The sequence below is a fragment of the Electrona antarctica genome (assembly GCF_951216825.1).
Source record: "Electrona antarctica genome assembly, chromosome: 7".
In the NCBI taxonomy this organism is placed as follows: Eukaryota; Metazoa; Chordata; class Actinopteri; order Myctophiformes; family Myctophidae; genus Electrona; species Electrona antarctica.
The window spans coordinates 25,819,963-25,831,517 of NC_136812.1; the positions used below are offsets into that span (position 1 = coordinate 25,819,963).

At 41.7% G+C, this 11,555-nt stretch overlaps 1 protein-coding gene across 3 annotated transcripts in view; it reads right to left on the bottom strand.

The window, feature by feature from the left end:
* The window catches only part of myo1f (myosin IF), a 35,495-nt gene extending 25,063 nt beyond the window's left edge, over positions 1-10,432 (bottom strand). For 2 of the 3 annotated variants that reach the window (XM_079505765.1, XM_079505764.1), the window contains exons 1-3: positions 10,246-10,432; positions 1,830-1,955; positions 29-118 (exon numbers count right to left, since the gene is read on the bottom strand). In XM_079505765.1, coding sequence (XP_079361891.1) covers positions 29-118; positions 1,830-1,955; positions 10,246-10,248 — 219 coding nt within the window. In that variant the 5' untranslated portion in view covers positions 10,249-10,432. Of the gene's footprint in view, positions 1-28; positions 119-1,829; positions 1,956-10,245 lie in introns of those variants that run through there. The other variant, XM_079505766.1, reaches the window with a different exon arrangement.
* Between the last annotated feature and the right edge of the window lie 1,123 nt (positions 10,433-11,555).

Sequence of the window (11,555 nt, forward strand, 5' to 3'; positions counted from 1 at the left end):
TTATTTGGAATAATAACTTTTTACTCACAGCCCCTTGGTAGATTTCAACTTCTCTGTCAGTGAAATAGGGCATCTGTTTGAACGGGTTGACTGATATAAGCACTGACCCAATATAGGTCTGGACATCACAGTTAGGGAATACGTCAGATCAGAGAAGTTTGGGGAATAAATAATTATAACATTTTTGAGACAGCCTCATCTTATACTATATAATATTATTTCCTTTGTTTTTTTGTACATCTTCTATCTCAAAATATTCAATAGATATTGTGGCACATGTTCTGTGTGGCAGTTCAAACACCTGTGAAGGTATTTCACCTGTTTGTTCTACATTGACCTAAAGATAACAAAAGATAACTATAGGGAAGTAAATTATTAAAAACAACACAAATGGATGGCCATGGCAGTACCTACTCAGTAGGTCCTACTGTACTGTAGGTGATGCACTACAGTCTGCCATTACTAGAACACTCCAGTTACATGCTGATTAGATTGGATGGTCAGGCTTATGCTTGATTCATTTATATATTTGTTGAGCATCAGTGTCGCACACCGAAAATCGGCAACATAAAAGCTCAAAACATGTTGCATAAACAAAGCATCAGCTTCATCACTCTCAGTCTAAATATGGACTTGAAGTCAATGTGTGTTCCAGGAAGCCATAAGTGAGCTGTTGAGTCAGTCAGAGGATGTAAAAGAGGAACTATACTATCCTGCCATATGTGTTTGTTGACGTGAAAGGCTTGTTTCAGTATTGCACTGCATGTCTGGGGAAATGTGTTACAGTGGAGTGCCTGGTGGCGCAGCCAGTTAGTGCACAGGCTCAGAGCAGAATAGAATGCTCCTAGTGAGCGTCAATAACTTCAAATCCGACCCTTAGGCTCGTTTGTATCTCCACTGTCTCTACCCTTGGTTTGCTGTCTTTCTACACAGACATATCTGAAATGAACTATACAAAAATGTTCAATATACATTTGGGGGGGAAATTAATTGCTATACAGGACAGACGAAGAGCCCAGTGTTGTCTGCTTCACTCTGTCCCCCGAAAGAATGTGTCTCATTTAAGTGGATCACATTTTCTCAATCTATAGCAAAGTGAGACATTTTGTTGTGATTTCCTCAGAGGAAACTCCCAACTGGATATTACGTAATACATATAAAATCAACAATAAACACATTTGTATATTATGTATCATATTGTCGATCAAATATCGTCTAGTTTTTGTATTGTTATTTGAGTTCAAAAAAGTGTCTGGGAACTATACTGTGTAAAATGAACCCTTTCAGGTGGACCCCATAGTGCCGTGATTTCTTTCCACCCTAAAACAGTATTTACAGTATTTGTTAAAATCGTTTTTATGTGGACACGCCCACCAGTTGCCCACCAATGCCTGCCATTGCCTGGTTTGCCTGATGGAACTGAAGCCACAGCTGTTGTTGTATGATAAAGGGGGAGGTTAGGGGAGGGGATGATATCGTGATGTCACTATATCACTGTTTATTTCATTGGCACGTTTGACTGTTTGACGTTTGACTGACTTTCAGCCTCCAGGAAGAAACCCTAAATACAAAGGGAAGACATCATTGCACATATACAACCACACCAAGGGGTCTAATGAATTACTGTCACCTCATAAACACATGAAAAACAGGAAAAAATACAAAAATCACGGCACTCCATCTTTAATGTATTAATTAGATGCTATGTACACTAGTAGAATCTACTGTATAGGAGAGAAATATACAGTATAAGAATATATCTCATGGTGGTTTTCATTCATATATACATTGCAGTACTCATAATCTCAGCCACAGCCGTAGTAGGATACAAAAATATAGTCGTCCATGTATCTCTTCTTGAGGTTTTCCGCGATGGCATCTTCGGTGATCTTGGACAGCAGGACCATATCGTCCACACCACACTGCTTGACATTCTGACTCTGCCAGTGGTAAGCCTGTAAGTATGATATATATATATAGACAGACAGACAGACAGACAGACAGACAGACAGACAGACAGACAGACAGACAGACAGACAGACAGAGAAATAATGGAGTGATAAACAAGTGGTGCTGATCCACAGTTTTGCAGGTAATGGAGGGTAAAGAGGGTAACATGTCGGTCTGTCTTCTCTCAGACACACAGACAGAGAGAGAGAGAGAGACAGACAGAGATAATGAATAATAATAGTATTATTAATAATTATAATGAATTTATATTAATAATGATAAATTATAGTATTAATAGTATTAATCTACAGATGTAAAAGGTGTATGTGGTGTGGGTGATGGGCTGATTTAAGCAGCCATTATTCATCATGATGAATCAGTCATCCACACACGAGTCACGACTGCTCTGGCATGTATCATTTTGCTGGACCCAATGAGCAGGAGAAGGGATAGGGCCTCCCAGTGTTGTTCCAATGAATGCCAAATTGAGTAGCGCTATGAGTTAGAATAAAACGTGAACATACCAGTACACCCAAATGTATAGTTAATTTTATTTTAAAGATGAGAAAACAGAACACAGCAAACTCCACATCACAGGTTTATGTATAACTGCTGAATTGCCATGATGGTGTGATGAACTGTGGAGAAACTAACCAGGACATAAACTGCTATAAGGAGCAAGATTGATGGACACAAATCAATGAGACACTAGATAGAGACCTCAGGACAGATGTCCATATATAGCCCTTAATCTTAATCACTGACAAACTAGCCTAGGCTGACTGTGTGCTCACCACTCATGTCAGACATCGCTAGGCAGCCTAATGATGTTTGACATGAGTGGTGAACACTGTCATTATAAATTCAACAAGCATGTGGTTGCCTATTAGAGGAAACAAGGAGCGGTTACCAAGCAACAAGTAAAGGAGAGTTGAGATCGGACAATTTAGTCACGAAACTGTACAAGTCAAGTCAAGAACAGGAAGTGATTTGTGGGTGGTGTTTTGTCTTCATTTTATTTCTGGGTTTGGCTCTTGCAGGCTCTTGCAGGCCAGATTTGTGTTGGATAATTCAATAAGTGCCCCAACAACATGATGCCTCTGCCAGTTCACCACTGCGGCTGTCTGAGAAGAGAACTCGAGCAATGGCGGGTTCATCCAATGAGAGCATGCAACAATATCTCAGAATGTGGCATACATGTTCAATTCTTTCAATTCCAGCTTCAAGTGCAAGACTTTTCCACTCAATCATCCGCATCCATCCCACAGCCTTACAAGCATCTACAGACCAAGTTGTCTTGTGACTGACTAGTTTATATGTCTGGAGGTCAGATCAAAGTGACATCAGGTGACGTCTCATGTTTAAAAGTTGCTCAAAACACACTGCACACAGACTACAGCTGACAATCAGCTGATATACTGTTCTATGCCTGTGTGAGAGGAAATCATTTGGTTAATATGTAATCTGTCTCTCACTCTCTCTCTTTGTGACCAAATAGCCTACATGTTCTGATCCACTATAGGCAATCATTCTATAGGCACCGTTGGCACGGGATACACCGCACTAGCCTGGCTTTGCCAGACACATAACTTGGACTCACTCACACCTCCTCCCGGAAGCGTAAGTGAATCCACATTATCAGTATGGCCAAAGCCATGTTAAAAGGACACAGCCTGAGAAAGCGGGCAGTTATCAAGCGACAATTCCACAAGCTGTGGTTGGCAATACAGGAAGCAAGGGACAGTTGGCAACAAGTAAAAGAAGGGAGATGTGACTTATATTCATTAACTTTGACAAGTTTGGTGATGTGCTGCTTCCGTCTCACACGTGGGCAACCACATGTTTCTCACAGGAAGATATTATGGAGAGATCACGTCACATGGGCTGTGGCTTGAATGGCCAACTTGTAGTAACAGAGAGCACAGTCTGAGATTATGTGAATCTATTCACAGTGGGTCTGGTTTGATTGTCATATTTCCTCCAACTCCACTTGATATGGTATGCTATCAGGAGTGAGGAGGCATTGAGAGTTGTGACCGAAAGCACAGCCGTCTTGTAGAGACGCCTTATCAGTAAGGCTGGACTGGAATCAGTCGGGTCTTCGAGGGCAGTGTGGGACGTGTTGCTGAGGAAGATAGAGCGGTCTTGGGGTGAAGATGTGCTGCTGCCACCACCACTAGTTCCAACTTCCACGGCAAGCATCTGGTGCAGACCCTGTGACTACATGTTAGTGTCCAGGAGCGAGATTACTAATAAAGTGATGATCTCCCAGAGCTTGTCAGTGGATGATTATACAAACTGGGAAAATAAAGTCATCATCCTTGTGTTTAGCCCCCATGTTCCATTTCATGCCTAATTTATGCACCGTCAGACAATGGTCCAGGATTTTCTTGTTGTTGTGTATATACAGTATACATATGTGACTGCATGTGGGTGTGTATAGTGCAGTGATTCTCAAAGTGGGGTCTGGAGACTCCCAGGGCTCCTTGAGGGGGTTCCAGGGCCCCTGGAATTAAATCTTGTTATACACAGTTTAACCAGCCAAACACTTATTCATTTGGGGGTCCTTGACATGAAAAGGTTTGCGAACAATTGGTCTACTGTGCATGTGTGCCTCTTCTCGTGTTGTGAGTCACTCTGAACATCCTGAAATAAATCTGTCTTCCAAGCTCAATCAATGTCAAGGTCAAGCTCAATCAAATCTATTTCCCACCCTGTCAGGAATGTGAAGAAACAATAATAATTGGTAAACAACGTTGCTGAGAGTGAAAACCTTTTCAAAATGTGAACTGAGGAGCTACAGTACTATGTGTTAACTACTGAGGTGATGTAGCAACATTTTGTTATGAACGAGGAGCATGCACTCACTGATCTATAATAAACGCGAACAGTTAATCATCCAAATAAGAATCCTCTTAATGCAAGGTATGTTTGCACACACAGTATAAGGAATGTGTTTCTGTGAGGTTGGTGCATTACACTATTCTGGGGAGAACCTTCACAGATAATAGCAGATCTACAAGCTCACAAGCTTGTTGTGTGGTTGTAGATTGGCTATTGTCAGCTAAGATATATAATGTAGAGCAAAAACAGAAAAGCCACTAGAATAGAGTTCTGAGAGACTCTGGTCAACCAGGGTTTAAGTGGTTAAGGCAACAGTACATGTAGATCAGTGTCTGATCTCCCCCCACACACACCCTTTTATTGGGTGTGTGACAAGAGTCCCCATGGCTGTACACCACATTTGTGCAAGAAGAATGCAACCAGTAAAAAAGAGCTCTTTAGGGTGCCTGCCTGCCTGGTGGCTCAGTCAGTACACAGAACATAACATACTGTATGCACCTAGTGAGGAGGAGGATACATACAGGTTCAAATGTGGCCCCCGAACCCCCGAATACAAAAACAATCACACCCGTGAGGGGCGCTCTTATCATCATACATCATCATAGATCATCTCATTCCGGCCAATCACATTTTGCAACCTCACTCGAACACTCAAAACACTAAAAACTGGCCATTCATTGTCAATGGCATTCAATGTTAGTGTTTGCACAAACACTCAAAACTGACCATTCATTGTCAATGGCATTCAATGTTTGTTAGGACAATGTTACACAAACCCTCAAAGCTGGACATAGGAGGGTCTAGCGCCCCTCATAAAGAAGGAAAATAAATGGGTCTGTTTCATTTGGGTTAGAGGTGATAGTCCATGGGCCAGACCAGAAGTGAGGGACATTTTTGGTGGCAAAATCTATTTGCTACCATTTTGTTTGTTGGGTCCATATAAGTACTTTGAGACATGATAGCATTTTCAAATGAGTAGCTTTAATACTTTTTTGGGACAATCATTGTTTCTCCATTAACTCCCATTATATGCAGAGTAGGATTTTGTGCAGTTTACTGTAGATGTTATATGTTACAATTAAGTTTATTCACACTTATAATTATACACACACACAAATGTTATGACATATAAAAGTATGTTATAAAAGTATATAAACATGTAGGCCTATAGTAGTAATAAATTAGCATAATTGGCTAAATATTCCCCAACACAAGAAATTACTATAACTTTGCTTTACTTAACTTAGAAAGGTGAGTCTATGTTTGTAGAAATTCATCTGTAGAAATTCATCTGTTACCATGGTGCAATCATGCCACCTTTTTAATTTGCATAATTTGCAAAAGTCGAAATAAGGACATTTCTACATTTTTCACATTTAGTCAATGATTATCTTAGTCTCTCTTAGACTCTGAGTCTATACATGTCCTGAAATTCGTATCTTGCCATGACCTTTTGTCATTTAGCATATTTGCATAAATTATGAAATAATTAGGCTGAAACCCATAAATAGCTATTATGTTTTGCTTTACATTTATTGAGAAGGATCTTACAGTCTAAAGTCTGTTTTGATGTCCATAAAATAATGTCTTGTCATAATTAAGTTAAATGTAACCTTGATGACTTTAATCCTGGGGCAAGCCTTGGTTTGGCTACTTTCAATAATAATAATAATGAATTGCATTTTTATAGCGCTTTTCCAAGTGCTCAAAGCGCTTTACAATGGTTAATTCATTCATACATTGGGAGCGGCGAACAGTTGACGCCAGCGTCCTCACTTCCCACATTCACACACCAATGGTGGCGAGCTCACACCGACCAACTCATTGGAGGCAATAGGGTTCAGTGTCTTGCCCAAGGACACTTCGGCATGTGGACAGGAGGAGCTGGGATTCGAGCCGCTGACCCAGGGATCATTGGACGACCTGCTCTACCTCCTGAGCCACAGCCGCCCGCGTCTTCAAGTCTAAGCATTTAAAGAGTATAAAGTACGGCAGCCTTGTGTTCATAAAACAGAAAGATTGGGTATTGGGTAAGACTGACGTAATGTATCTTTCAGGACCTTTCACAGCTTCGTCTCAACCATTACTCAATGGCTCTGGTCTCAGACACCGCGGTGGATATTTTGACATTCCGTTTTGTTTGTTTTTTGGAATGTTGACACTACTGTTGGAGCAGCCATAAACTAAACAGGTTCATCTCGATGTTCTGGGCATCTTTGTAATGTTAGTGTTAGTAAAAAGCAGGTAAAAGAGTAACGTTTGAGGCAGACTAACATCAGTCACTCTAGCGTTCACTGTAGTAGAAGAGGTGCGCCTGGTGAGGGTTTAAACCCTGCAGCTATGTCGAGTCCGCCTACAGGAAATACGTAAGCTGCGACCATGAGACCCGTTTCTGAATTCGTCTATAGCCGTCTCCATATATGAAGAACAGGACACTGACCTCATCAAACCCTAGATAGCCATACATGGAGAAGACTGGATCATCACCTAGATCTGCATATATGGAGCTTCAAAACTGGAGCTGACCTGTTCTGACATTCCATATGTTGATCCTTCCCTACCCGTCCTTCCTCTTCGATGTCTCCCTTTTGACCGATACCTGTCCAAGTGTCCATTCAAACTCTAGACGGGCCTGCCGCAAAGTTATTGCCCAGCAGCCGGAGAATTAAGGCGCTCCATATATGGCCAGTACAGAATTTATTCCATATGTTGATCTGACCCCCCATGCCCAGCAATCTGAAATCCATAGTCATTTGGGCTCCTAACTGATATGACATATGACATCTCTTATTCTTATAGCTATGCTGATTTTAGACTGGATGCGGGGGCCACCAGCACAAATGGCTGTGCTGGAACTTATGGCCTGCAAGTGTGTACGGACCTGCAAGCTTTCAGACTGCTCCTGCCTTGCCAACAAATTAAAGTGCACAGAAATGCGCAAGCTACAAACCTGTAGCAATCAGAAGGAAGAGGAGGAAGATGAAATTAAACTGATTGATTATGTGATGATAATGATGAAGATGATGAATACTGAATAATTGATATTGATATGACAGTGATGGTTATGATGATGTTCATTGATTAAATTGAGTGAAAGACAGATAATTCTTCATTTTTCCCTCTGTATGACGTGTTTTATTCAAAAAACAGTTAGGCAATTTTTCATTCTGTGAATCTATGGTTGGTATATGAAGGCTGATTGATTGATTGATTTTACGGGGGCCAGTTTCGAATTGCAGCCATCCGGGGGGGCCAGTTTCAAATTGCAGCCATCCGTAGGTGCCCTTTGAGAGCGGTTTTGAAGGAGTCAAGGGATTTGCATGTCTTAATGACTGTTGGTAGGGCGTTCCACATTTTGGTGACATAGGAGCGAAAAGAATTTAGTCCCTTGTTTGTGCCGAATTTGGGTGTACATGGTTCGTTGCACTCCCTCTGGTGTTGTGTGTGTGGACTTCGTTAACATTAAGGAAGTATCTAGACAGGTACATGGGTATCTTGGTGGTGTATCGAATCTTGTGGACCAGACCCATTGCAAGATGCTGTACTCTGTCGTCGACCCTAAGCCATTCCAGCCTGTCAAAGTGGGCAGGGGTGAGGTGGGTTCGGGGGGTGAGGCCAAGTAGGAGCCTGACCAGTTTGTTTTGGGAAGTCTGGAGCCTAGTTTTAAGGGCCTTTGAGGTGCTGTGGTACCAGGAGGTGCATGCATAGTCAAAGAAACCTTGTACGAGGGCTCCTGTTAAGGTCTTCAAGGTGTTTTTGTTGACCAGTGAGGAGATCCTGTAAGGAATCTTGTTCTTTGGTTGACTTTTTTGATTACGTTGGTGGCCATTTTATCACCGGAAAGAGCCTCAAGGATGGAACCTAGGTAGGTAATTTCATCTTTACGTGTGATAACATTGTCACCCACTCTAATCAAGAAGCCATTTGCCTTGCTGAGATTACTATTAGAGCCAAAGAGAATGGATTCAGTTTTTCCCAGGTGTAAAGATAGTTTGTTATCAGCAAGCCAGGTGCAGATTCTACCGAGTTCAGAGCTGAGGGCCTTTTCAACCTGCAGTTAATTGTTCCTGTCCGAGACTAGCAGTGCCGAGTCATCTGCGAACAGGAACAAGTTGCAGTCACAAGCTGAAGTCATGTCGTTAACATATATTAGGAACAGTAAAGTCCCTAGTATGCTTCCTTGTGGAACGCCACAGCTCACTGGGAGGCTGATAACTGCAACTAAGCTACCACTTAGGAACTGCTATCATGTTGAAATATTATCTAGGGATATAGACCTTTAAAAAAAAAACATGATAGCATTTGCCACCTTGAATGTCCCTCACTAGTGAAAATTCTGGTCTGGGCCCATGGACTTTATGAGCAGTGATCGAACTGCACTCAGGAGGAAGTGCTATAGCCTGAAACTGCAGTCCTCTCTTGTGGACTCTAACTTCCCCATCTCATGTCTAAACACCAGCCTCTTGTGAAACTTTCTGAACTTTGTAACTCCCAACCGCTGTCTTTCCTGCTTCTTGTTGCTACCCTGGCCCCTCCACGCCCAGGCTCAGACGCACTGTGATGGGGGTATTGCTACCATGGCCCCTCCACGCCCAGGCTCAGAGGCACTGTGAAGGGGGTATTACTTTGGCTACATAGACTCCACACAACCCTTTTAATACAGTACAGAAAAATGATATGCCCTTTCCTGTTTTCTGCATCTACATTTACTGTGTGTAATTTTATCAGCCCATGTTCCAGATCTGCTGAGCAAAGTATACAGCATGGCAATAAATGCATATTTCTTTGTAGTGAGACTTTATAATGACAGGTGTGATCTCTGATAAAGAGGAAACTGTGATGAGGTCTCATCCCCCTCCTACCAGTGACATATCTCAATTGTTAATAATTATAATAAAGAGCATGACATTTTCTCTCTGAATTGAAGTGAGATTATTTTAAACCTAAGCGGTTATCAGTGCTCCTGGACACCTAGAGATTCTTATCATAGGGGTCCTTGACTCCTTCAAAACCGCTCTCAAAGGGCACCTACAGATGGCTGCAATTCGAAACTGGCCCCCGTAAAATCTGAGTCTATATAGAAGTGTCTATTTGTACGTCTCTAAATGTTTTGATGAATTGAACATGGTGGACCCTGTGTAAACAAGTGTAATGCTTAATTGGGTCGTCCACTCACAGTTAACAGCCTTTGTATTGAGTTTGTGCTTGAAATGTACTGTAATTCTGCAAACTGTTAATACAATTTTCAATCAATCAATCAAAAAGGGGGAGAGGGATCAGAAAGCTCCAGAAAGTGTAAGCATAGGCAAGCAAGGCTGTCAAAGAAAACATTGACAGCTTTGAAAGCAAGCAGATGGAGGACATAGCCATCACCCTGTTGTAAGGAGTGTTCACCCATTCTACAACACAGAGTCAGAGTACAAAATAGATTACAGAGGATTATTACTGTACCATTGTGGTGGTGTGTGTGTAGACCTAGCGCCGGTGGACCTCTCCTCCCAGGGTCCTTTCTCCAGGTGTCCAGATATGTGCAGGTGTGTACGTGTATGCAGGGCTACGGCTACCGTTAACACCATAAAATGCTTTTACGGATTACGGCCATCACAGAGAGGAAGTCTCCAGATAGTAGCACGGACACTATCACAGAGTCAATACAGGGACAGCAGGGACCTACAAGACTCTGACATCCACTGCAACACTCAAACCTGCTTCCTCATCCTCCCACAGCCCTGCAACCCGAAACAAGAACTGATCTGTCAAGTGTCATACAAGCCCAAGACGACACAATATTACCACACACACACACACACACACACACGCAAGCATGTGCAGGCATTATGGTTGCTACTTCTGTTCTGTAATATTGAGCTATCAAGTTGATTGTGTACTGTACTGTAGTGTAAACGTAAATACCCTTTGCTGTGCATTGTATAAGAATAATAATAGTTTGTTTCCAAGTACAACACAGAATGATCTAAACGGCTCATTACACTGCAGCATCTGTGTCAGCACAGTAAACGTCATCTTGTAATAACTCAATCCAAATAATCTAGTAAACAACAGAATGGTGTTGATGGTAACAACCAACCCAAGTGCTCATTATCTTAAGTCTGTTTCCAAAGGTTGGCGTCTGGTTGGTGAGTTGCCTGCTCCACCCAGGCTGTGGTTAGCATGGCTGTCTCATCTTTGCCATCTGTGAGAGGTTGCTGGATCCTACGCCCATTAAGAACTGATACTTTGGCAAGGTGGCTCCCGGCCTGAGACTTGGCAGATAAACACACAGATTGAACAGAGATGTCAAAGTGAAACTATGCTTTATTGCTTGTAGAAACAGAATAAAAATAATAAAAATATGGCATAAAAAAGTATTTAATATAAATATCTCATACTGTAGTTCTGTCTTTATTTTTTTATACCTTGTTTTTTACCACTTCAATGGCCTAATGGCCCTAATTAATCTAATCTCACAAGTGTAATTTTGTCTCGCATAGAGATAAAATATATTTTAGTTAGGTATACTTTTAGTCGGCCACTAGGATGCTTATGTAAAAACTTAATTCAAAATACCCAAACCAACATCTTGTTCGTCTCTGATCCTGAGATATGGCTGAATATATCATTTTGACTTTGTCCTTTGACCCTTTTGACTCAAAAGTTAATACACAGAGACAGGATGTGTACAATACCCTGTACACATGCATGCATAAAAACAATGACAATGACATGTTACTAAAGGTGGGAGACCTTTAGTAACATGTCAT